The sequence below is a fragment of the Leuresthes tenuis genome, unplaced genomic scaffold (genome assembly GCF_036924035.1).
Source record: "Leuresthes tenuis unplaced genomic scaffold, fLeuTen1.0.hap1 SCAF_15, whole genome shotgun sequence".
NCBI lineage: Eukaryota > Metazoa > Chordata > Actinopteri > Atheriniformes > Atherinopsidae > Leuresthes > Leuresthes tenuis.
Genome location: NW_027325369.1, coordinates 5,994,140 through 6,021,820, shown reverse-complemented (window position 1 = coordinate 6,021,820; position 27,681 = coordinate 5,994,140). Strand labels below are relative to the sequence as shown.

General features: G+C 38.3%; 1 protein-coding gene across 1 annotated transcript in view; it reads left to right on the top strand.

Moving 5' to 3' along the window:
• Positions 1-27,681, top strand: part of syne2b (spectrin repeat containing, nuclear envelope 2b) — a 139,674-nt gene that overhangs the window by 61,867 nt on the left and 50,126 nt on the right. The window contains exons 67-91 of the mRNA XM_072365901.1: positions 2,529-2,684; positions 3,414-3,554; positions 3,743-3,919; positions 4,251-4,388; positions 4,525-4,710; positions 4,871-4,984; positions 5,181-5,333; positions 5,425-5,517; positions 5,822-5,953; positions 7,679-7,813; positions 8,857-8,934; positions 9,544-9,713; positions 14,095-14,371; positions 17,512-17,751; positions 19,056-19,178; positions 19,525-19,640; positions 20,180-20,291; positions 20,538-20,672; positions 22,108-22,266; positions 23,538-23,732; positions 24,465-24,584; positions 24,676-24,876; positions 24,978-25,151; positions 25,696-25,827; positions 27,469-27,662. Of these exons, the coding sequence (XP_072222002.1) occupies positions 2,529-2,684; positions 3,414-3,554; positions 3,743-3,919; positions 4,251-4,388; positions 4,525-4,710; positions 4,871-4,984; positions 5,181-5,333; positions 5,425-5,517; positions 5,822-5,953; positions 7,679-7,813; positions 8,857-8,934; positions 9,544-9,713; positions 14,095-14,371; positions 17,512-17,751; positions 19,056-19,178; positions 19,525-19,640; positions 20,180-20,291; positions 20,538-20,672; positions 22,108-22,266; positions 23,538-23,732; positions 24,465-24,584; positions 24,676-24,876; positions 24,978-25,151; positions 25,696-25,827; positions 27,469-27,662 (3,851 nt within the window). The remainder of the gene's footprint in view (positions 1-2,528; positions 2,685-3,413; positions 3,555-3,742; positions 3,920-4,250; positions 4,389-4,524; positions 4,711-4,870; positions 4,985-5,180; positions 5,334-5,424; positions 5,518-5,821; positions 5,954-7,678; positions 7,814-8,856; positions 8,935-9,543; positions 9,714-14,094; positions 14,372-17,511; positions 17,752-19,055; positions 19,179-19,524; positions 19,641-20,179; positions 20,292-20,537; positions 20,673-22,107; positions 22,267-23,537; positions 23,733-24,464; positions 24,585-24,675; positions 24,877-24,977; positions 25,152-25,695; positions 25,828-27,468; positions 27,663-27,681) is intronic.

Sequence of the window (27,681 nt, the reverse complement as noted above, 5' to 3'; positions counted from 1 at the left end):
ATGGCAGTGAAGAAAAGGATGATGAAATCAACTCTTTAAATCTGGTTACAGCATTCTCTGACAGACACCTTCTATATGTAGAATTCTTCTCAGAAACCGTGTAGTCAAGTAATGTAAATTCAAAAGTTATTAAAAAATGGTCAGACAAGACAGGGTTATGAGGGAACACTGTTAACTGTTCACTCTCAATGCCATAAGTCAGCACAAGGTCAAGGGTGTGATTAAGGCAGTGAGTAGGTCTGTGAACACTTTGAGAAAATCCAATAGAGTCTAATATAGAATTAAAGTTAATATTTAGGCTGTCATTTTCAACATCTACATGAATATTAAAGTCACCCACTACAATGACTTTATCTGTACTCAGCACTAACTGGGATAAAAACTCTGAGAATTCAGAGAGAAACTCAGAATAAGGGCCAGGTGGTAAATGGAAAACTGATTAGTCTCCAATTCAGCTAAAAGGACTTTGGATTCTGTGAACTTAGATGTCAATTACCAAAATCATCCATGTACTTAAAACATCTTTCCTATCCCAAAATTTTCAACTATTTTGTATGTCCTCCAGAGAACGAGATTGACATGATAAAATCAGCGACCCATTCACATGCAGCTATTGTAGAGAAAAGGCAACAAGTATTACTAAAGCCAGTGATCACCTCTGTTCACTCAAAGACCACAGCTTGTCTCCACCTCCGACTTTGGGAACCTCTTATCTTAATGTGGTCAGAGTTTGAGTTCCTCTGTTGGCCAGTGGGGTGGAAATAATAAGTCTTTAATGAGACTGGACAGTTTCATCATCTGAACTGAAAACACAGCAATGCATTTGTTGCTCAGTGTACCACAGCTGTTGCTATTTTTATGAAAATGCACTTATCTTCAAAGCAACCACAAAATGTATTTCAGCAACCCCACACAGAAATTAATGATGGTATTGGGACTTGAATATTATTTTGAATTAATTATAGTTTCAGTCTCAGGTCAGTTAACCAATCTCATGGCGTTCAGTTGGTAGTAGCTCATTTACTTGACAGATACAGATCTGATCTGAAAACGTACCATTGAGCTTGTTATTTTTGTTTTGTACCCTGAAATAAATTAACAAAGCTTCTTCCACCTGAATAACAGGGAGAGAAGCAGATTGTTGGCTGTGTTGTGAAAGTGTCTTGTGTATGTGAAATATCTGAATCTAACCGTTGCATTGACCTCAAGTCCAAAAGCTTTTTGGTATTCACCTCTGTACTCCCACAAAACCATGGAGTCGGCCTGCCTTTTGTCCTGAAACCTGAGCAGAGGCCAACATCTCATCCACTTCAGCTTTCTCTCTTCACACAAGCATTCCCACCCCCCTTCACAGAAAATCTGTGTTTCTGAAAGACCCAAGTAACCTTCCTCCACCTCCCCCACAGTTCCCCCTATCACTCCCACCACCCTTAGCCCTCCTCTGGTACCAGACACCTTTTGTTCTGTGTTGTAAGGGAATCTTTCAGGTAGCCATTGTAGCCAAGTCATTTCATAGGTACTCACTAACACACACACACACACAAACACACCCATGCACACTGTGATATATTTGTAAGGACATAATACATTATCTCAACCCTTACCCCAGTGTAAGACTTTAACCAATTTTTCAAAAAGTCCTTTGAAGAAGTGAAGTGGATAAAAGTTCCACAAATTCCTTATAGTCTGTCTTTACTATCCTTCTTTTCCCAAAATTATACACTGTTGTTGAATCGCAGCTTTTCCTTAAATCTTTATCATAACATGTTAAAATGTTCCTACATTTCTAAAAGTTTACAGAATAACTTAAAACTACTTGATCCTGTTCCTTCTGATTTAAAAACACAAACTGGCCCTAACAAAGATGGCTGTAAAGAATATACACAAACACACAGCAAACACACTCACAACTCGCACTCCCCTTGTCCTACTCTCTCATACAAAGAAACTGTCTCTCCATGCCCTCTCTTTCTTTCTTTTCTTTGTATCACACACACACACACACACATATATACACAAGCTCACTTTCTCCTCATGATAACGAGATACACCTCCCCACACAGAGGTGCATCGAATGCTTTCAACCCAGGCTGTCTGTGTTGCTTTATGTCTTACTTTTTGAAAGATTTTTTTGTCCTTTTTGGAAATACTTTAGATATCTAACTTTTTGAGGTGAAACCACTTTACACTGTTGTGGAAATAAAATACTTGAGGATTTAGGCCCTTTGGGATCAAAACGCTGCAGGAACAGAACTGACTGCCTAAGCAAAGTGCTAAGAGCCTACAATCAGCTGATTTCTAAAGTAAAAAATGAATGAAAGTGTACCATTTCGACAAAGGTTGTGCTCTTAAAGGTGTTGGTCTTTTTTACTTTGTATTATATTAATATTGTTACAGATACTGGAAGTGCTGTTAGCCTTTCAACCCTTCTGCCCTTTGCTGTACAGTTGCCATTTATTAGCTGTTCTTCATTATTTTTTTTATTTTCCTTTTTTTTTCTTAAAAGGTTTTTATTTGTGTATTTTCAGGAGATCTACAGCCAGCTATTTGTCCAAAAGGCTTTACTGGAGCGCATCATGGAGAGGCTCAAGATGAAATACTCTGACATGTACACTCTGGTCCCAGTTGAGATTGACAGCCAACTACAGGAAGCCACAAAGTCCTTGGAACAAGTAGAAGTTAAGGTACAAAAAAAAACATAGCTTTAACAGTTCAAAGCTGAAGAATTAAGTGGCACATGTAAGAAATTTGCAAAATAATGTTTTTATAATGTAGAGCAGAGGAAAAGGTTGTTAAACAGATGTTTGTGACAGCACAACAAACTGAATAGTTTTATAAGCTTAATTAACAGATTCTCAGATTTTTGATATGTATACTTTAATGGCTTTGTCAGTCTGTTCAAGTCATCCGGATAAGTTCCTTTACTTCATTTGAATTTAACCACAATGGAGACAGAGGGAGTCACAGTGCACACAGTATTTACCAGAGAGACAAAGGTTACAGCTTTTTCATGAACCAAAATGAAGGAGAAATCATTCAGCATACATTTCTTTCTGTTAATTTTAATTCTTTCCTCAAAAGACATTTAGGTGCTGCTCCTGATAATGTTAAGAAAATCCAGAGATCAGTAAGGCTCTGACAGTGTGTTTTATACCCTTCTGTTGAGTGCAAACTCAAAGTGAAGCTGTTGGTTGTTTCTGTATGTGGGGTTCTCTGAGGCAACTTGTTTATTTATTTAGTTCTCCCGTCAACCTAGTAAGATTCCCATCAAGACATTTCTTGGCAAAGAACCTATACTGGAAAATTAAAACATACAGCTAGCTTGTTCATTTAATTTATTTTTTTTGCTGCATGTCTGAATGGAGGTGTTATCTCCCGTAATTGTTAATTTTTGTCCCTGACTGGTCTGTCAGGTGGCAGAGGCAGTGGAGAGGAGCGGTCCTGTCCACAGGCTGGGGGCAAAGTTGTCTGATATCCAAGCTGGCCTAAGATCAGTTCAGAGGACACTGGAAGAAAGAAGCCCCTCTGTGCCCGAAGCAAAGTTCACACAGAAGGTGGGTATCCTTCTGAGGTACTGCCAATACAGTGTGCATGTGTAATGTGCTGTAATGTGCTATGGTATTTTTATATTTTCAAATCTAACATCATATATTTAGTTTTTTTCTGTTATCATGTCCACTCCAAGTATAATGTATAATGACATCATCACTAAGTGTTCACGCATGCTTGTATCTGTGCTCAGCGTGTGTGGGATGTGCTGGACTTGTGGCACTCCCGTCTGGCAGCTCTAGAAGTGGACATGCAAGACTTGGAGAAGCCTGAGGAAGCACCGGTCCTCACAGAAAGACTGGTGGAGGTTCAGCAGCTTCACTCACTGCTGTCCAAACAAGCAGAGCAGAGGACCACCTTACTCAGCAAGGTGAGAAAAACTTCAGTTTATATCGTCCTCTTTTATATACGAAACTGCCCGTGTTTATCTCCCTGTGTCCTTGGATGTTGTTCTTTCTTTTTTAAAATGTTGCATTTCTACTTTTTTCTCTTTTATAAACATCAAGGAGATGATAACTTTTTATGTTGATTTTTATGTCTGGACCAACTAACTCAGAACTCTGTATTTAATGAATGTTTATGCTATTTCAGCCATGTATTATTACTGGCAAACATTCTCGTCAGGCAGTGAGTACTTTTCAACTGTATGGTAGGGTTTTTAATGGTTGGTAGTGTTGCATAGTTACAATTTTTCTGTTCAGATACACACGTGGCTTCAAGAGCATCGAGAGATGATCAACAGTTCTAAGAGCTGGATGGCTGAGGCACAGTCATGGCTTACTGCTCCCTGCACATACACCACAGCTAAATGCTTGAGCAGCCACGTCAATGCCCTGCAGGTAACTACACTGCACTGTGCTCTGTCCTTTCATTGCTCTTTATAAGCACGTTACCATATTGTATTTTAAGGCTCTACAACGTTTAAAAATTTCCAAAATGTATCTTGGTTAAAAAAAAATCTAAACTTTGGTACAGCTTGTTTTGGATGATGCAGCCCAGATCCGAACAACCCTCCAGGGCTTCAGCTCAGTCCTGAAGGAAATGTCACAGGTTTGTGACATCACAGCTCTCCAGGAACAACTGAACGAAGCAGATCGGCAAGTGGCCGATGTTCAAGACAGCTTCACAGCTCCCCTGTCTCAGCTAGAGCATGCAGCTGCCGTGAGTATTTGATTTTCCTTTCAGCTGCTTTTAAAATCTTATTTGATTTTGTTTATTTTTCTTTTTTGTTTTATTGCTGGTCATCCTTTTGATCATTTACCTTTCAATTTTTGTAAATACCCAGTTATATTGATGATTCACATCATGTTATCTTTTTAAGGAGGTGGAGGCTATTGAGAGTGAAGTAAAGCAGATGGAAAATGATGTGGCTGAGATTAAGGCATTACTATCATCTCCAGAGACTTTCCCAAGCCCCAAAGAAGATAGCCTCAAGGTAAGACCTGTTAATAGAGGCCTTTCTTTTTCTCTTTTTCTCTGTTTTATTTTTATTCTTTTTAGATGGAGTCATTGTCCATATAAGGAAAAACTGGAGTTAATGGTCAATTGTGTAAGCACAGATACATAAGAATCAAACCATTGTTATTAATCACTGTTTTTTGTTTTTCTCTCCGCTTTCCTTATGTGCGCAGACAATTGAGCAGAGAATCCAGTCAATGAGAAGAACAATAGCTGAGATCCAGAAATGTAAACCAGGCCTTTGTCTTCCAGAGAAGGCTGAAGAGACTCTAATTGTCTTTAATGTAGTGGACCAGCTCCAGACTCTGCTAATGGAACTGGAGAAGGTCTGTCAATCAGTTAACTAGGCAACCAGTGAGACAGTTAAACTAGATGCCCTCTCTCAACTCTCTTTTTTTCTGTCTCACTTTTTTATAGAAAGTCCCTGCCCTGTTCATTCAGCAGCCTCCAACTCCTGTTCAAGCCAAAGTGTCCACCAAACTCCAAAAATCCACCTCGGAGGTGGCTGAAGTGAGTCTGGTTAAAAAAAAAAAAAAAAAGGATTACAATATAAGAGCATTAATGTTGTTTGTGTTCAGAAGAAAAACTTAAATTGAGATTTTTAAAAAATAGATTTGCTTGTCTGTCATTTAGTAAATGTTACTGGCTTATTCTGATAACTAACCTAAGTGTTCCACATTGATTTCACCTCTAACTAAAGTATAAATTAAATTATAATTCTGTTGCATAGATTACATGTAACCCTGAAGTCATTGTGTGTACAAAGCAATAAACAATCAGTCATTCCAAAACTGTGCTTTGTATTATATTTTAGATGGAGGAGCAAGGCCAAATCAGAGTTGTCCACTTAGAGGAGGACATACTGAAGCGATCTGGAGGCACACTGCAGACTGTGGAGCAGTCCTCTCCTGAACAGAGACAGTCTCGGACACTTCATGAAACTCAGGTAAGAATACAAAGGAGCCATCCCTGCCCCCTGATCCAATACACAAGTGAAGAATTATTTGTCACTGTTACCACATGCACATGAAATAAGCATTGGGTAATGATAAAACCTGCGTTTCGTCTATTGGAAAAACAAAATTCCAAAAAATGTTTGTGGTCTGTAAGGTTAGAGTGTAAAGTGAACAGTCATTTCAGCCTCACACCGAAGTGTGTAAATGCTCTATTGGTCCATGGCATAAAATGCTGCAGTTTCACAATACAGACTAAAAAATGACATCTCTTCCTGTGCTTCAAAACAGTTTATGCCTTTAAAGTGATACCAAGCCTTCATTTTCCTTTTCAAAAAATTCTCACATATAATCATAAAATGTAAAACTAGATTTTCTAGGATGCAAAAACATTACGGACCTTTGTTTTCCTTTGCAAATTGTGGCATGCCTTCATGCTGGATCACTACTTGCATGCATACATGCTCATTAACAAACTGTTTAAGTGTCATCTTTTATATTCTGCATGCAGAATTCCATTAATGTCCATGTATATATATATATATATATACACACACACACATGCATGCAGAGCACTATGCACAAGTTTTAGGCAGATGTGCAAAAATGCTGTAAATTAATCATACTTTCAGAAATGGAAGTGTCAATAGATAGATGACAAAATGCAGAACAGAGAAATATAAATCAACTCAATATTTGGTATGACCACCCTTTGCCTTCAAAACAGCATCAATTATTTTAGGCACACAGTTTTGAAGGAACTCGGTTGGTCTTCCTAACATCTGTACATAAACATGTACTAATATATACATATTTAGATAAATCAGTTTTTTTTCATTAATTCTACATACGTACATTCTGTTTGAAGTACAGCTTCTGGAACACTGAGTTTGTGTTTTGTTGACATTTTTATCGTACGCAAGTTTTGTTAAAACAACAAAGAAACTTATTTAATTTTTCAGTAAAGACCCTTATAAACAGATATGTTGAATATGGAATGCGCTGGAGTTCAGGAAAGTAAAATCGGGTTGCAGTGAAATGCTAATTTCACAGTATACTATCATTTGAATATCACCATTTTTTTTTTACAAATTTTTTAATGATAAAAATTTATTTAGAATAGTTATGAAATCAAATATTTTGTGTAATGAAGCATTTTCCAACCCCAAAAGGCTCTTTCATTGGTTTAACTTTTAACTTATAGTTAACCTTTGATACTGTGAAAATGATGGTCTCTGAAACAGTTACTGTGACAGAATCTTTCTGCTGAAAATATATGTTTTAAAAGCAGTATATAAAGTTTTTTATTCTGTTAAGTCAATTGTTGTTATTTATTAATTGGAATTAAAATAACAAGTTTATAATAATTTACAATTTTCCGTTACTTTTTGCAGACAGCATTTAAACTCGGTCCCTGCTCTTTGTTGTCATTGTTTGGCTGCTGTGCACCCTCTGCCCTAAGGTTGCTGCCCAAGCCTCCTGTCTATAGGCTAGTTTTATTTATTTATTCATTAAATCAGTAGACAGTTTTAAAAAAAAATATATCCTAGCACCCAACAAACAAAACTCTATGGTAGGATTACTAGAAAATACCTATTTTCCACTTAAGATTCAATCAAATTGTCATCAACAGTGCTGATTAGCAGTTTAGTGTCCCAGGTGAATCTTTCACCCACCCCCTCCACGTGACTCTGCACATGAATGTGTTTCCATGTCAGCAGCAGGAGCATCAGGGCGTGCTCCAGGCTGAAGAAGCCACAGAGAATGAAAGGAATGAGGTGCCAAGAGTAGAAGATATTGGTGAAAGGGTTTTATGGTGGCTCTGGGATGCTTTCCTTGGAGCTTCACCTGAGGTAAAGAAGATCAACAGCTGCTTTGGAAAGCATTTCATCCATACGCTTTCTCTGCCCTGTGATCCCTTTGATCAACTCTTTTTCCATTATTAGGACATAATACGAAAGCTGATTAGGTCTCTGATCCAGATGAGACACAGATTCAATCACTCATCCTGACATCATAGGCTCAACATCCTGAATACAATTAAACCACCTGCAACCACTTTATGACTAATGTCTGACCTGGGTCACTGCTTTCCATTGTTGTTACTGAGTCGCTTCACTTTGTTAACCTCTTTAGCATCTTTCTTCTTGTGACATCAACTCCTCTCCTGATGCTTAATAAATCTCTTTGGTAACTGCTAATGTCAGCTTCTTATGGGCTTAAATTTGTCTCAAAAATAACTGCAAATGCACAGCAGGTGATCTACAAATATGCCTTGAGTTGCACACGTGTTTTGATATCCACAAATACAAATTTGTAACTTGTGTGTTGTTTTTTACAAATATATGTGTATTTGTAAATGTATAATTTTCTATTTGTAAAACAAAAAGCCATTTGTAAAACGGAAAATTCTGCTTGTGAATCATGACTCAGCATTTGTGGATCACCAATCACACGTCCGTATTTTTGAGAAATTCTTTCTGCAAATTCGCATAGATCTACAAACAAATAGCTCGTGATTCACAAAGCACCATCCAGTAGATGGCACTGTTATTCACTGATGTATCTATGGCTCGGCTTAAGAACAACGAAGAAAGAAGATCACTGATAAGCAGTAACCATAGTAACGACATGGACAGTTGGACTGCGTCAGTTGGATGTGATAACATTTTTATTTTAAAGTTTTAGTTTTATTTCAGCCACCTTTGTGTTGTTTTTTGAGACAAATTTAAGCCCATAGCTGTCTCAATCTTCTTTATCTGCAAGTTTGGATTTTGTTCGTCCACTAGAGGGCAGTATCAAACAGCATTTGTAAGCCATTTTAGTCATTAAAAGCTTGATTTGTACATTTGAATAGACTGTCATTGATAATAATATTTGTCATTGTTAATGTTAGGTACCTGCAGTTGTAGTCTCAGAGAGGGCCGAAGCTGCCGCTGGACAAAGCACTGAACAGCCTGCAGAGGACAAAAAGGTAAAGAAAAACTGCCACTGGATCATTATTAAAAGCTTAATTCTCATTTCTTTTAACAGGATTAATCTGTCGGTAGTTTATAATGTCTTATTCTCTGAAAGTCCAATAAAATCCAGTAATTAGATGATCCTACTAACAAGATGTCTTGAGTTCTAAAGATTTATTAATCAGTAACTGCTAATGCTAAAACTTGATTTAAACTTTTTTGCCTTTCTAATATTATTTAATCCTAATAGTATATAATGGTGATAGAAACAGATATAGGTAGAGAAAACAGTAGCATGGCACAGATCAGCAGGCGTTAAACTTGTGATCCATTTTTAGGAATAAACATATTTAGGAGAAACAAATGGTCCACAAACAGCATTTTGTAATATATGTAATGAAAATTGTAAGACCTACAGAATTGTTTATAATACAGCTGGTTGCTATCATAACAGAAAATTACCTTTAACATTGTGTAACATAATTCCTTAATATGTTACAGAGAGTGTTTGAGTGACTTTTGTAATATCTTATCTCGTGGTAACCTGCTAGACTAAGAGGTTGATGTATTTACAGTAAGTGACTGACCTGACTGATCCTCTAACCCTGCTCATGTTTCTTCAGGATGTTGAGAGCTCCTCTGACGCCGCAGAAGCAACTTCACCTGAAGCTTTATCAAAACCTGTGGGCACAGTCAGAACTCAGTCACTGCCTGAGAGCATGGTAAACACGGCCTCGGCTGTTAACGTCTCCAAGCCTGACTCTAGGTCTCAGCAGAGATGTGTAGTCTCCTAGTACTTCTTCAACTACAAGTTTCATTTCTCTTCTCAATGTAAGCTTAGAGCTATTTCTGCAGTTATCTGCAAACTCTCCAAACACTCCAAGAAAGCTTGAATCGCACTGCCTCTTATAGAATAAACAATAGAACTACCATTTCTTTCCTGAAACCAGCTCTAGAACCTCCAGAATTTTTTTTGAGTAAAATGCAGAGCTGCTAAATCATCTCTAATCTAATCATCAACCAGTATTAAATATCAAAGTCCATGCTTCCTTGAAAATTCTCTATGATGAATCTATGTATCCTTTATGTAATTTTAGGTCAATTTACAGTTGAACTCTTGAATTATTCTAGAATCCAATGTTTTTTACAAAATTTACACCAAAAGTTCTAAACTAAATCTAGAAAACTATAAAATCAAAAGCCCCACATTTGTTGAAATGGATCATCACCAACTTGTCCAGTATATTTGTAAACTTGTAAATTTGTCTAGAAAAAGGATACTTCATAACAATAACTGAAAGCCTCGTAAGTTTTGAGCTGTCTTTAAAGCCCTTTTCTAAAACCAAATCTTCACATCTTTTTAGAGAAACAAACAGAGAGCTTTTTTCTCTTGAACAATTCCCAAATCCTCTGAATGCAGCACTAAAACTTGCAACCCACTGTTGAATACAATTTTAATTCCAAGGCTTCCACTCAAATCTTGACCTCAACTGGAACTTGCTTGTGTCTTTTTCTAGAATTCACTTTGTCTACAACCAAACCTTGGCTGTATTAAAAATGTCTACCTCATGCTACTGTGCAGTACAGTAATGCAGTATTTACTGCATATTGCTGCCTAAAATAGTATTTAATCTGAAATTGTTGAAACATCTTTTGCACACATGCACACATCTCAATGCACAATAATATCTATCTGATAATTAAAAGGAACCAAATTCACTGACTTTTTCTCTCTCCCTTTGGGCCAAATCAGTACGTACTGCAGGTAAAGACAGTCTTAAATACAGCCTCAAAACTCACTCAACACTCATTCTAGAAGCAATTCAAGAGCTCTTGTTGTATTCTAGTTCTTTTCGAAATATCTCACTTAACAGTAACATTTACATGGCAGAATATCACAGACATTGAAAGAAGTGTGGTCCTTTGTTTACATTTAAATTGAGTGTTTCTTGTGCCACTGCTAAATGAAATGCGAGACTGAACAAACTATTTAAATCTAAGCAGATGTGCACCAAAGATGTACGATTTTTTTAGGTTTACTGTATGTTTAGGTGAAGGATTGCTGAGCTAGCAGAGAATAATTCTACTTCTTGTGTGACAAGTCCACACCAGTGTGAAGCCAGGTTGACACAGCACATTATTTGCTACAATGGTTGTGAAAGTTGATGGTTATTATTGTACCAAAATATTTGAAAGCAGACTCCTGGAATTTCGCATGTGTGTTGGACGGTTTGTTTGTTTGTATTAGCCCTTATTAAGCATGAACCTTTTACTCTGATTGGATAGTATGTTTTTATTACTGACAGAACCAAACTATATTGATAGACATATTTTTGAGCCATTTTTTTATAATATATCATATAGGGCTGTTGATTCAAGATTTAACTTTTTGATTGTTGACTTTTTCATTTACTTTCTGGGCTCATTTATCAGCTGATTCAGAGCATATCTGTCCAAATAAACTCCTGTTTGCCTGCTTATATACATCTGCCATTTCTATATCCAAAAGCTGAACTTATACATAATAAAGTGGAGTATGTTGTTTACAGACTTGGTTGATTAATCCAGTATTTATTACTTAATTTAAATGCTCAGCTTCTGCTTTGCAAGAAAGATTCCTGCTTGGCTATAAATCAGCATATTTATTGTCACACTCTGGAATACAGCTTGTAATTTTTAGAAAGCTTTAAGATGATTGTTGGCCATGGAAATGCACTGGTTTGGCATTAATTACTGCTTAACAAACTGCTGCTGGCAAGTGAAAAAGTGAGCTTTCAGTTTGGAAGTTACGACAACTAAATTTGTTTGCGTTTATTATGTAAAGGCCTTTTTTATTTTGAATAAAAAATAGTGTCCCTTTTGAAGAAAGTACATTTTCACTTAAAAGCAGCAGAGGGGTCTTACATGGCATGTGTTGTACTACTTTGTTTCACTTTGTCTTTTGTCTTACATTTTGTGTGCATATCCAAACAAAAACACATACACAAATAAATCTAGTGATCCACTCCTCCGTCTCTCTTTTCCTGTGTCAGGAGCTCATGACAGGACAGAGGGGGCTTGCATGGAAGGGTTTTGGGCCCAGAAGGGCTGAAGACAAACCTAGTTTATCTACACAGTACGCACACACATACCTACATGACACTCACTTGATACCAGCCCAGAAGACACTCAAACGAGGCCTTGTGTGAAAACAAAAGACTACAGATATGCAAGGTCAGCAGCACAAAGTAAGTTTGATATGTGGTCAGTTAGAGCATCTCAAAGCCTGATTCTTCAGATATCTGGAGAGACCCTTCTGAAGTCCTGAAGTCCACCACAGTTAGCATTAACTCAGCAGAGCAAGCAGAGGTCTCAGAGCCTGCGCACGCACGCGCACACGCGCGCGCGCACGCGCACACACGCACACACACGCGCACACACACAGAGACACACACACACACAGAGACACACACAGAGAGAGAGAGAGAGAGAGGATAACACAGAGACCATGAGTGAACACTTCAACTCCCCAAAACGTGGATGGATGCAGAGCTGGGGACTGGTTTCACTAAAATAAGAATCAGCGACTGAGTCGATAAAACAGCTGCACATAAAAATAACATTTGTTGGTTAACAAGTTAATTGTTATAGTATAACCTATGTGCAGTTTGGTGTAATTTGTTTTGTTCACTTACTTTACTTTCCTGCTTGCCTTTATATTTAACTCAAGAAAAATTAATCACATTTTCCTTTGAGATTTCTCAGTTTACACTCAAGCACAATCCAGCAGGTAACAGGGGAAACAATTGAAAATTGTGATCCTAAAATGTATCAAATCTCATCATAAAATTGTGATTTTTAAATGTTCAACTAGAAACCTAATCTGTTAAATTAATTTTCATGCCTTTCAATTTGACTTCTAATAGTCACTGTTAAAGTTGCTACTGTTAAAGTCATACCCTGTTTTCACTATGTAGAGATGATTCAATATACCTGAAGGATTAGTTTACTTCATTTGTTGGGGCAGATTTGCTACAAAACAGAGAGATGAGGGGACATCTTATTTCAGGAGCAGGACTCGATACTTAAATAAAACCAATTATGTGATTTAAATGTGCATTTTTCAGAAATTTCTGTGAACTCAGTCTACTGACTCTAAATTGATCCTTTTAATTTTTTTCTTTTCAACAGAAGGCAATCTTCATAAGTGCTCTGTACTAGCTAACATCAACCCATTCATACTTAAGGCTTCATTTAAAAACACCCTCTAAAACCTAGAAATATTTAAGAGGTTAAATCTTTTACTATAAGTTATTAGCTTTGCCCCTATGATTATCAACATATCAACAGAAAAAAATTATTAAAAAGCAAGGCAAGTTTATTTGTAGAGCACAATTCGTACACAAGGCAATTCAAAGTGCTTTACAGCTACATAAAATCACAAGAAGGCAAATAAAATCATTCCAAAAACATAAAAAATAATCATTAATTAAATTAAAAGCGAAGAGTGTAAAAAGTAAAAAGTGCATCGGCAGGATAAAAGCTGATGGGGATTTGAGCTGTGTGATTAATTTTGACATTTAAAGCACGATTGTTGACTTTTGGTGTTGACCGGCTGCTAAAGCTGCATTACACATGAAGTTTTTCCTTTAAAACAGTACACATAGAGCTCAGTCATGAAAGAAAATCAGTCTGTCAAGTGATGGGTTGAGAATTACAACATGAAAATGAACACAAGTCAGTATAACATGAAAGCACATTTGTTTATGGAAGAGGAGAAAAAATGAACAGGACAAGACAGCAAGATCACTTTGAAATACAATACAGAATCATTCAGCTGGCAAGTGAAAACAGCTCTCACAGTCTGAGGAGGAAGTAGGAAGGTGTTTGAATTCAGAGTTTACTGCTTAGTGAGCTGGCCCTCTGTCTTTTCTTAGCTCCACCCTTGTTGCTTGAGGCCTACTCTTTTAGTCTCTGTCACTCTGTCACCGGAGCCCTGCCACTGCTCCAGGAAGTGGTTTCTGCCACATGTGGGTGGAGCAGAGATGAAAAAAAGGGGGAGTGAGACAGAGCAAGAGGAGGACAGACAGGGAGATAATGAGGCAGAAAAAACAGACAAACAAAAAGACAGGAGGTGTGAGAAGTAGAGTTGTAGGTCAGAAACATTTGTTTAAATCAGCATTACAGGTGTGACCTGTTCAGGTAGACTCTTTTCAAAGCTGTAATACCCTCCCTCCTCCTCTCTCTACCTGCGACCCTGGAGCAGAAAGCTTTAGTTGGGTGTGTGTGTTTGTGTCCCAGGGATCCCAGCCTGGGCCCAGCTCCCATGAATGTGTTCTACACGAGTGTCTTGAGAGAGTCAGCCAGTTGGAGCTGTGGCTGCTGAAAGCCCAGAGGAGCCTCGAAGCTGCTGGAGCTCCTTGCTCATCAACCATGCAGGACAGTGTGGAACAGCAACTCCTCATTTGCCAGGTAAGCTCCGCCCACCAGGAGATGATGTCACATCCAGGATTTCCAGGTTGAAAAATATGTCTTATGTGGTTATCTACTGTTAGACTGCCATATAACTTCTGAGCAGTGGCAGAAACAACATGACTTCTAACTATCTTGCTTAAATAGATATAAATTTGGAATGTCACTGGGAAGTTTCCCCTGCTCTCAGTGACCATCAGCTTTAAATTGGTCAGAAATGATAGACAAAGTGATTCAGAGTAAAGTTGAAACTAAGAAGCAAAACAAGATTTTCAACTCTTCTCTGCTTCTCCTCCATTTCTGTCCAGAACTTTACAATATCAGTTGTAGGTCAGTAGACAGATCATGTGATTTTCCACATCTTCCACGTTACAGGCACTTCAGTTATTACAATTTTACACACTGTATGATGCAACTTCAGTCATATACGGGAACTTAAGATCAAAAGTCATGAGTCAGTCCCAGCTCAAGACAAGTTTGCTTATCTGTGAACTGAGTGTGGAAATGTGTACAGACTGGATGTTGTTGGTTTGAATTACCAGTAAGTCATCTATTTGTTTTCACTATCTCAGTGCTGCTAAGTCAGTAATACAGACAGTGTCCCCACTTAACCCACGTATCACGTTTCATTCATTTGATATAAGTGGGCTGCCGTACTGACCAAGGATGTGTCAGAGTTCCTGCAGCTGCTCTGCTCTGCTCTTTTTGTACAACTTCAAATCAGAAAAACTCGGGACAGTGTTGAATGTTTACTAGATAAATAGATAAAAAGTGATTATTACATTTACTTGTTTTTATTTAATTGAAGATTATATGAGACCGTGATAGTTCATTGCACCTAGTCATTATCACAGTCACCTGTTTGAAATTTTATTTGGGTTTTGTACTTTTTGGATGTGTCTCTGTGTGCACCTTAAGTTGTAATACTGTAATAAAATAATGAGATATAGAGTAAAGTAAAGGTTTAAATGAGACAAAAGTTCAGTTTGGGGATGAGATGTTGAAATAGGACAAACATGAGTGTATTAATGAGGGCCTCATTCCACTTCGTGGAGGTTCTGTTATTGTGCATGTTCTTCAACTGTCCAGCAAGAAATGGAATGCAGCCCTCAAAAATACATCTGAGATTAGCACCACATGGTGAAATGTTTGTTTAGATATTACAAGTCATATCATCATTACAATATCCAACAACGGTATGGCATATTGTGCTTTCCTAATAATATGCAGTTAAGTGAATTAAACCTAATAAATTGCAATAATTAACATTTCAAGCAGCAAAAAAGCAACCTTTTCTTTTTGATGTTTCTTACAGGACTCACGATCATGTGCAGATGCAATTTAAAAGATAAATTAATACATAATATGTTATGTTTTTAACAATAATATAAGGTCTTATGACTTATTAATATAATACCTAAAGCTTAACAACTATCTTTTTTTTTCTTTAAGCTTTGGAGATCTTACTATACATGCAGTATAATTTATTCTTACATATATTAAGTATAAATATAGTTTAGATTTATGGCATTCTTCTTTTCCTCTTTTGATTATCATTATTTTATTCATAGCTTATTCGTGTTTTAGGTAACTCACAATGGCATGAATTGAGTAGGCAGTATACAGTACAGAATGTTTTCAGATGAATGGCAGCAACCCATAACAGTTGCACTTAACACAAAGCTTTGGAAGGTATTTCTTCACCCAGGTTATACTCTCTGCTGACCCTGAGAGTGTATCTTAAACCTCCATAAAGGTTTCAGAGGTTAAACATATTCCACAGTCGCACATCACATTTGAATGATATTATGTTGCCAAACAAACAGCTATTGATAAGAAATGGTCACCTATTCAAAACTGCCATAAAGCCTTAGAGGAGGACACCTTACTTGTAACCTACATCTATACATGTGTGTGCCTTTATGCTTCATCATTCACAGCCTTCCAAGCTAAATCATTTTGAATGTTTTTTTGTACTATAGTGTCACAAAGGAAGTAGGAATGTGGCTAAAGAGACTGTGCAGGTATAATGATAGCATGAACACAAAAGTAAAGATAAATAAGGGCGTGTCAAGCAGATGGACTGGCCAAACACGCCCTGCAGACATTTTAATGCCAGCCTTAAACAAATCAGTCAGATTGTCAGTCAGACAAAAGAAACACCTAATGATATTTTCCTCTCTTTGCTAATAAAGATTGCTGTTAAATAATTCCTAAATCGATTTTACAACAACCCAGCCTTCCATGAATTACATTTCGAAACATAAAAGTTTTTTTTACGTTTCAAGAAAATTATCCTTCTGATTCAGAAATTTAAATTCTGGGGCCAGAGGAACCCAATGTCTCTGCTCCCTCGTGATCAGGCATAGTGATGCTTTGTTAGGAATATGCAGGTTTCTTAAGAGTTGAAACTAATGTCCACTTCATGTTGTTGCCCACTTCTTAACCCTAAATGGGTATTCAATTAACTAACCCAAGCTTAGTATTCAGTTTTCTAAACTCTGCAAAGTAGATTTCATGAGTATGGGTAACAATTTTAAAAAAAAGGGGGAAAATGAGACTGCTGCAGAGTTAAAAGTGTGAGATCCAAGAGGACCAGAATAGCTTCTGCAAGTCTTTGAGATGAGAGCAGGATTCCTCCCCTCTAATAAGCTTGCTTGTTGCTTATTAAAAACAGATATGTGATCCAAAATTGTTCATTTGTCAAAAGAAAGCCATTTTTGACCAAATGTTGGTGTATGTGTAAAAAAAAAAATGAAATAGCAACGTATAGACACTGATTGTGGTTGAATGAAAATGTAACATGGAAGCATATTCTTTTGATAACTGAATCGTTGATTAAGCGAGTATTTAGCTAGAGTAATAGTAAAATTATTTAAGTAAAATTATAAATGAAAGGGCCAAAATTAGGAGAAGACTCAACTGAAGTGCACACCGTAATATTAATAAGTGGTGAATAATTAGTTTAGATTAAAGCAATGAAAAGAGTAGCATCAGTATAAGGATACTTTAAGAAAATGACTCCAAATGAGATATATTAAAGAGGAAAGGAAATATAAGAAAACGAGTCGCAATGTGCAATCGCAAGACAAGAAAAGTAAAGGAAAATAACCTGATATGTATTTTGTGTTGATGTTTAGGACATGTTTCTGGAGATTGAGGAGAAGGTTGCCAGCTTGTCAGCACTCAGTCCAGCTGCTGACCAACAGCAGCTCAGTGAACTGGCAGCTGTGGGATCCAAGCAAGAGGCAGCCGAGCTTCTTGCCTCAAAACTAGAACACCTAAAAGCCAACCTCATCTCCTTCCAGCAGCTGCTGCAGGACAGACATGGAGAGGAGAAAAGGATCAGCAGCAAGGAGACATTGGAGCAAACTCTTACAGTCAGTAGATAAAAAACAGATGTAGAATAAGTTGTTTACAACTAAAAGTGACCACAGACTGTAAACTAAGGCCACGTTCACACTGCAGACAAAAGTGGTCGAAATCTGACCTTTTTGCCCATTTGTGACCGATATCAGATTTTTTTTTATGAGTCTGAACAGCACAAATTAAAATCTCAACCTTCTCCTTCCCTTCATCACTTCGTCATAATTTTGTCGGGTCGGATTGCACAACAACTTCAGAATTTATACACACAATGTGTAGCATCCACATGATATTCTGTCATTTTCTGCACAGGCGGCTCAATTCAGGGCTGTAGAGTGTTCACACTGCAGTCTGATTTAAGTTATAATGTGAAAAAACAGGCAAAAAAAAAAATCTTAGCAAAAAATCAGAATTGAGCGTTAAGACCTGCAGTGTGAAAGTAGGCAGATTTTTCTTTTGTCATGATCTTTCTCAACATCATGAGACTGAGCTGCTTCACTGCTGTTATGATGTCAGCATCATTTACAGCATTATGATCATCATTAAAATTTGGACTATGGACAAAATGAGCAAATTTCTTCCAGTAGTTTACACATTTCTTGTATAGTTTTCAACATTAATGCTGACAATAGTATGAAACTACGCACATGTAGCAAAGCTACACCTTATTGTTATTAATAACTTGCAAAACAACCACAATGGGATCCCCAGTATCTTATTGCTGTTTTTCTAACTCAGGCGGATTAAATGTTTGTTTAGTTTCACAACTGAATGAGATAATGAGAACTGCTCATAGGTTTTTAGGGGAAAGTCTTTGAAATTCTATTCCATTCCTATTCCATTATTTCGATCTGCTTAATCCAATTCAGGGTCACTAGAGCCTCTCCCAGCTGTCATTGGGCAAGAGGCAGGATGCACCCTGGACAGGTCGCCAGTCCATCACAGGGCCACACAGGGACCAACAACCATGCATGCTCGCACTCACTCCTAGGATCAGTCTTGCATCACTGATTAACTTAACATGCATGTTTTTGGACGGTGGGAGGAAGCCAGAGTACCTGGAGAGAACCCATGAATACATGGGGGGGAACATGCAAACTCCACACAGAAAGGCCTTGAACAAGGAGCCCTCCTGCTGTGAGGCGACACTGCTATATGAAACTAAACAACAGATTACAAAACAACTGTGGCATATGTTGGGGACTTTGCCAATTTGTTGATATTAAATATTAATTTTAGGCACAGGTTACTACTGATGAAAGACAACAGCTTTGTGTTTCTTTATCCCTGTATCTCTTCTTTATCTGTTTTTCCTCAGAAGTCCCCTCATCAAACAAAGCGCCAACCAGAGTCCAAGCTGAAGCGAAGCAGCAGCGTTCAGGAGATCTTTTCCTCACCACAAAACAAACTCCTCAGACAGAGCAGCCTGCAGCAGCAGAAGGTACTGCACACCACTGACTGGCTTATCTCTTTAAATTTCACAGTCGAATATTCTGATAAAGAAAGATTATTGACTTATTTCAAGCTCTCTAACCATCACAAGGCATTAAAACAATTTAACAGACTACTGGACAATATTACATTTCAGTAATAGGTTACTGTGAATAGTTTTGTTTCCTTTTTTTTAACATTACAGCAAACTACAAAACATTGATGTAATTTTATGTCTCATTTACTCATATGAAATATATCATATGTAAAGAAACATGAACAACACAAAATGTTCAAAGACATACTGGTATATATGCTTATGTAACTACACTACGGTATATACTGTTGTTTTTCAGGAGTTGGAACATGAGCTGACCCAGCAGAGGGGACTGACTCAGGCCATCGCAAGGCAGGGCAGCAGAGTTCGACTTTACAGCCAGGAGCCAGAGGACCAAAGCCAGCTGTCACCAAGGTGACAAAGATACAATAGTTTGATTATTTAATTATTTATCTTTTCACTTCCTCCCTTAAATTCCTACAGCATTTTGCTTTGGTCATTTACCCAGCAGTTGCAATAAGTTTTGAAGTAATAAGCTTGAGGTAGAATCTACTTCCACTCCAGGCTGAAAGAAGAAAGAAAGGCAGAAAGAAAGAAAGGAAGGAAGGAAGGAAGGAAGGAAGGAAGGAAGGAAGGAAGGAAGGAAGGAAGGAAGGAAGGAAGGAAGGAAGGAAGGAAGGAAGGAAGGAAGGAAGGAAGGAAGGAAGGAAGGAAGGAAGGAAGGAAGGAAGGAAGGAAGGAAGGAAGGAAGGAAGGAAGGAAGGAAGGAAGGAAGAAAGAAAGAAAGAAAGAAAGAAAGAAAGAAAGAAAGAAAGAAAGAAAGAAAGAAAGAAAGAAAGAAAGAAAGAAAGAAAGAAAGAAAGAAAGAAAGAAAGAAACTGACAAAGGAAGAAACTGACAAAGAAGCTCAAGTGAAAGGGAGTGTTAGTTTTCTGCCTTCTCTCTCGCTACAGGTCACCTCCTGCTGAGGCTGATGTGGAGGAGGACTCCACTCAGAAAAAGTGGGATCGCCTTCACAGTCGGCTGCTTGCTTTGGAGGAGAGCTGGCTGCTTCCTCCGTCTGAGGTAAGGCCTTCATCGTGAGAGCTGAGGTGCTTGATTATCACTTTTCAAACACAAAAAGAAAAGGAAAAAATTGGTGTTCTTTGCCATGCTTGATTATCACCTTCTTTGAGCAGAAGCCACTTTGTTGTCTCGTTGGTGTTATGGGAACTCCTGCAGGGTCTGATTAGACTCGTGTGTGTCTTTGACTTTCCTTGTGATATTTTTCTCTCTCTCTGTGTAAGTTATGCTCTCTCTCCCTGTTTGAAGGTGACAGACTCATCTGTGAAGGGTAGTGATGGAACAGCAGGATGTATTATTGGCACAAAAAACCTGAAAGAGTTTCAGACCTACATCAGCTATCTTAGAGAGCTGGGCCACACATCTGCAGAGCTTCTGAATCAGGTGAGGAGCCGTTATCAGGGCTGTTTATCAGAGAATACACAAGTTGTGAAATGTGGAGGGCTGTTGGTTTTCTTTTCAAGGCCAGAAACCACACATGAAGCCAAAGGGATGTTCAGTTTTTCAAATGCAATTTCTTATGCAATTCACAATAGGCATTGTTTGTGCCACACATGAAATCACAATCATTCCACACATGAAATCACAATGATCAGTTACTTCTCTTTCGAGTTCTGTAGTTTGAATAGTCACTTGCAGCCTCCATAGTTCCTGTGCTGGATACATTCACAGCATGATATGCAAATACTTGATGAACTCTGAAAGACAGTTTTGGACTTTTTGATCGGGGCATTGACAATACAGCCTCTAAATAAGGCATTATCTGTCTTTATTTCACCAATACTTTAAGTTAAATGAATGAATGAACGCGTACTATTGCACTGTTAGTTCAAAGCTGCCGTATTGTTGTTATTGGGGGCTATCGGGGGCTTATCGGTGGCTTTCTACACACGCCTCTAGTGGGATGACATCATCCCACTGCATCCTCCTTTCCAGGAGCTCCTCATCCGTATACTCTGTCTGAAAACGGTAACAACGTCCATCGTACCCAAAATCGTCGTCCACGTCATCAACATCTGATAAATATCCTGCCATGTAGCACAAAACAAGCAGTAGCAAACTCCATGTGAAGACAGTCAACCATCACAGAGCACATCACAGAGTAAATAAGCTGTGCTGCAGAAATAATCTTAAAAAGGAGAGCTGTGTTTCTTGTTTAGACAGGCATAGACAAGAAACCAGCCTGCAGTGGGATCACACCAGAAACGACTCCCATCAACATGTTGAAGTTTGACATGTGATCTGCTACAGACCCGTACAGATTCCGTGACTGTATCTTTTAAAACTGTGATGTTGAAAAATTTCTTTGCTCAGACTGACTGGCCTAAACAACTGCTAAAGTACTCAAAGTGATGCGCCTTTGTGTTAGATCCGGATGTCTCTGGGACCACGTTTCACCATGACAACACACATGTGCACAGACCCATAAGGTGAAAACAACAACAGACCAGCCACTTACCCAGGGTGTTGACAACTGAATCTCGTATGTTTAGATTGAACTTAAAAGTGCTCAGATTCTATCAAGTTTTTTTGTTTTGCTTGTTTGACAAACAAGATGCAGAGTTAGACATCACACTTTACAAAGAAAAGAAAACAAGCATGAAAAATGACCAGAATATGTGGGCCGAAGAGGTGTTTTGCCTCCTCCTCATTCATGTTGTGGTGTCCTTAATAAGTTAGAAAAAGAAAAACAGAAAAGGCAGCAGTAGACTTTTCCATCTAAAAAATGTAACACTTGAAGCACATTTGTGATTTATTTCATTTTACATTCCAAACATTGCACCTTTTGCTAATAGTTTGACTGAACTTTCTTGGCCAGGCCTCTCCTGTCCAGGGCTCCCATCGGGTGCTTTATGAGGGTTTGTTCAATGTGTTGCACGGAGTATCCCAGTGCCTGTCCTCCATCAACAATCTGCTGCTCTCACCTGCTGAGAGAACCCATGAAGAGGACACTCAGCTGAAACTTCTGCATATGCAGGTGGGAGGACTTCATCTATTTTAATTAGAATAACACGAATACATTAAATCATTAAATTATTATACCATCACAACCAAACTTGGACTTGAACCCAAATGCACAACTTGGAGGAAAAAGTACAAATAAACAATCTTTAATGATAAAGTATAAACAGAAAATCACTCCTTTGAGGAAGACAAAGTATCAAAATAACATGAGACAAGACTATGGAAATAAACAAAGCTCCTTAACAAAGAATACAAAATCTGATTCGAGATTAACCGTGGCATGGGCTGGCATATGTTATTTGACTAAATAAGAAAAGAGGAACTGGCACAAGACAAATGGCAACAAACTATATATACATATAGTATACACACACACACACACACACAAGGGAGTGCAAAACAGGTGGAAACCATTAGGGTTAAATCTACAATCAGACCAATGAGTTGGTCACTAAGTTTTTATTCTCAATTATTATTTTTAGAGGCGGTTTCCATTGTCATTAAAAAAGTCATTCTATTTATCTTTGCTGTCTGATATGAATCTAATGAGGTCCAGTCCTTTTCGATGATGTTCAATGATTTCGATGATAATCCCTTGCATAATGTCCCACATTCTTTAGCTGACGCCATTCTATAATTTGAGTTTGTTGATATTCATATGCAAAATAGTTTTTGAGTTTTTAGACAGCGAAAGGGCACCTCTGCAGTTGTTAGGTGCAGTATTTTTCATTTGTTCATTTTTGCATTCAGTATGGATACCATTTCATTGGCAAACATTTTCTAATGACTTGAAAGGAAAACTATGCTTGTTCATTAAAAAAAAACACACACACAGAAATACTCTGTAGTATCTCTGTGTAGATAAACATGTTGACAAGCATGATATTAAAATTTCTGCAACAATCAGGTTTCTCCATCTTAAAAGAGATTGGCAGACTTTCCCAAAATTTGTAATCCCAAAATGCGATAAGAGACAGTAGAAAATAAGAAAAATCAGAAAAAGTAGTCCATTTAGCTCCCTGACAATATGAAGTACTATGATTTATCAAGAAACAGCAGCCTCTTACCATAAAAGGGTACTTGTACTCTAATTTTTTTAAGGAGACAGTTAACACACACATTTGAATGGTCTTCTTCTCTGCCCAAAAAGCAAAACAACAAAAAAGAAGATTTTTTTTCATTTAAAAAAGAAAATTGTTACTTGCGGAAAATTTCACCAATTATGTTTAAAGCTGTTGATGCTTCACAATTCACACTAAACAGCCCGTTTTAATAACTTTTCAGAGTCTATCTGCAGAACTGGTCACTCTAGACAGTGAGTTGGTCTCTCAGGGGTCAAAGATCAGCCATCTCCTGGGCTTAGAGTGTGTTCAGCAGTGTGTAGATGATCTGTGCAGAGTCCTTCCTGTGGTCCAGGCTGCACTGAGCAGCAGAGAGACGGAGCTCCAAAATCTGCACGAGGCCACAGCAGAGAAACAGGTCAGGATTTTAAACTCTATATTACTAAATCTGGTTTACCTCACGACTGGAAACAAGAACAAGCTTTGTGTTTGTTTTGCTATCTATATGGACTCTGCTACTGTCTGTCACTGCATAATTTACACAGCAACAAGCTTTCTCTAAACACAATCATAGACTTTTCCTGTTTTGTACGAATAGGATTGTTTTTTTAATGCCAAAGATCACACAAACAATTTTGTTAATCTAACAGAGAAACCTTAAAGAGTTGCACGCACACTTCCCCTCTAACCTGTCCACCTAGTGAATTAGTGAATTCAAAGGAGTGCTCAGTCTAACTGAACAACTACAGGTACTGTATAAAAGTGTATAAACACTTCATCTGAATGACTGGAATGTTTGTGTTTTTGATGTATTTGTGAAATTGTTTTTTTGTATTGTATTATGTGTTTCATGTATGTTCATGCTATATACTGCACTTATTCTCTACATGTATATTTTTGTAGGTGAAATGTTTGATAATATAAGTCCCAACACGCTACTAAATAAGATTTACCGGTTGTGTCTCGTTTGATCGGCAGTAAATGAGGGTGTACAAAATGTACCTTTAGGTGTTACAAAGTGAGACACAAATAACTTGGAAACTTGAGGAGCAGCCACAAGCAAAGAGAAGTTAATGTACTCACAAGTCATTGAACAGAATCTGTTAAACCATCATAAAGTTCTCATATGAACTGTGTATTTGCGTTCCAGGCTGGTGTTCAGATGCAGGAGTCTCTGCAGCAGCATGTTGAGCCAGTAATATCCCTGCTGGAGGAGGCTAACCAACACAACCTGCCCGCCTTTCTTATCCACAAAGCCACACAACTGCAGGTACTCTATGTTGTCTTTATCTTTTTTTATAAATAATGAGATACATGCCACAAGCAAGTTGAAATCTTCTGTTTGTTCTTCCAATGTGCAGGGGGAGCTGGACATTGTGCTGGGTGGCGTTCATTCCCACTGTGGGGAACTGAAGAGCAGAGTGGACTTGCAGCAGCAGTTTGAGCAGCTGGTTCACAGCCTGGAGGAGCTGCTCAGTCTGGGCTCTGAACGCCTCGCTAAGCAGCCTGACATGGAACTCCACAGCAAGGCTCAGCTCCAGCAGCGGCTAAGCGGTCATACGGTCAGTGTCAAGGACTTAAATAAATAGACACATAAATAGATAAATATATATATTTTTAGAAATATGACTTTCAACATTTGAATGCATTTTTTGTCTGTCAGACGTTCTTCCAGTTCTTGGGCCATCATATTCACATCCTGCAGTACCTAACCAACACAGTCCCAGACACTGCCCGTCAGAGATGGGAGGATGTATTAATGAGCCTGCAGGATGAGGTGGACCAACTGCAGCGGCACGGATTGGAGAAAGGGATCAGGATGCAGGAAACATTGCAGGTTGGACATGCTTTTCAGATTACCAGCAATGGTAGCACTGATAAAAGTAGCAAACGAATAACGCAGCAATAAAGTGTTTGATTTGGAGAGGTTATATTAAAACCCATCGACTGACAAAAATGACACATTGCAGATGTTGTTCAACCAGCTGATAACATTTTGTTGAAGCTCTTTGTTGGTCCAGAACTTTGGACTTTTCTGTCCACTCCACCAGGCTGACTGATTTGTCTGGCATTGCAACATAACCTCTCACCTTTATATTGAGCAATGCATGAACACCCACAAAATTTCAATCAATGCTGTATGTGATGTTTAAAAGTGTAAAATTGTTTGTCACAAACAAGAGTTTTTGGTATAGATTAGTTGAAACTTGGACTGGGCTATCATTGAAGATAAATCCACCAAAGGTCATCCCTCTATTCTTGAGGTTAAATTAAACTATATATCACGTGAATATACATGAACCCGTCAAGATTGACAAAAACAGTCAGCACTGCATCTAACAACAATTACATGTGTGTCATAATATCTTTGTGTTCCTCAGATGTGGTCACAGTGGGAGGAGGACAGCATCTGGTCAGATTCCCAGCTGAAAAGCATTGAGACTGCATTTCCCAACATGCAGCAGAGGGTTGACACTGATGAGCAGATATCAAAGAACATCTCTGTATACAAGGTAATTTTGATCTAATTTACCAACAGGCAGCCGACCAGAGGATAGAGAGCATTTTGCAATGTTCTATTCTACACAGTTGAAGTATATTAGGCACACTCTCCATGCCGAGCTTCGTACATTGCACTTGAAACCTAATTGGCTCAATTAAATACAGGCAAATAGGATGCTTTTTGTGGGGGTACACGATGTTCCTTGGCTTTCACATGGGTTAGTAGTGGAGCAGAGGCCTTCAAGGCTAAAATCAATTTTGTTTTATATTTCCTGTTGTTGTGCTCGGGAATTGGACACGTGTGTCTTTAAAAATGAAAAACAGAAGGTGTTGCAGAGCATTCAGTGGTCAACAAAGTGGAAGGATAATACTTAATTGTCATCTTCAAGCATTAGACATAATTTTCACACATGGATTGGTCACCACAGAGTCTAGACCCTAACTCCGCTTAGAGTCTTTAAGATGTCTTTGAGAAGACTTTACACAGCGATCCGACTCTACCATCATCAAGACAAGATCTTGGTAAAAAATTATTGCAAAAAACTTGCAGAACTGATACCCTGGTAAATGCGTGCTGTAATCAAATCTGAAGGTGATTAAAAAAAAAAAAAAAACAGCGTGACTTTATTTTTAACTGTTTTTCAAACTAAATTAAACAAAACAAACACATTCCAAATGACAACACTGTTCCATGAAAGGAGAGATTAATATAAGTGATGAGCTAAGGAAACCAAAACTTCTCTTCAGTCCGATCTCCCGTCCTGAGCGTGCCTGAGGCGACTGTGGAGAGAAACGCTCCCTTTTAACAGGAAGAAACCTCTGACAGAACCAGACTCTGGAAGGGTGGCCATCCGCCTCGACCAGCTGGGGCTTGAGAGGACAGAAAAGAGGGGACAACAAACTTTGTAACACCATTCAAATGATACCTGCTGACACAGGGAACGCACAAGTTAATGACAAGAATAATGCCAAATGTACAGAATTAAACGGGATAAAGAGAGCAAAGTGAGGAAAGGTGTGACATAAGAGGCCCCCCAGCTGGCTAGGTCTATATCAGCTTAACTATGGGATGTTTCAGGGTCAACTGAGCCATCCCTAACTATAAGCTTTATCAAAAAGGGTGTCTGCTTCCCGGACATTTACTGGCAGCTGGTTCCACAAGAGAGAGGCCTGATAACTGAAGGCTCTGCCTCCCATTCTACTTTTAGAAACTCTGGGAACAACAAGTAAACCTGCAGGTTGGGAGCAAAGTGCTCTGTTGGGAAAATATCAAACAATGAGATCTTTAAGATCCGATCCAATCCATTCTGGTGCTCTTTGTGAACTTGCATCAAATGAAAATAAACAAATAAACTGTTATCATAAAAACTCCAGCAAAGTACTGTGGTATTTTTTGCTGCTCCCAGCAATCATTTTGGCACTGCAACAGTGTAAAGTGTAAGGATCTTGCAAAAGTGTGACTGAGCTAAACTGATAAGCTGAGTATGAAATGGCTACAGCTCCTCTGAGTTTGGAGCATATAGATTTTTTTGCAAGATGACAGTGTTGTCTGTGAACATTTCTGTATGATTTTGCTCGTGTGGCAGTGAAAGAATTACTTCTGTAGGTTTGTGTGTTTAGTGCAGTGACATGAAACTGTATTCGTTTGACAGGAACTGCACTGCATTTTGGAGGACAACAGGGCGCGGTTCAGTCAGATGCTCGAGTCAGGGCGACGACTGCAGAGGCTGGGTTGTAGTGCAGTGGGTGTGTCCACACTGAAACTGGAGGCACGTTGGAAAACTTTACACAAGAGACTTGAACATGAAAGCACCAGCTTTGACAGAAGGAGAAAACTGAGGAGCAGGTGAGAGTTGAGAAAGAGA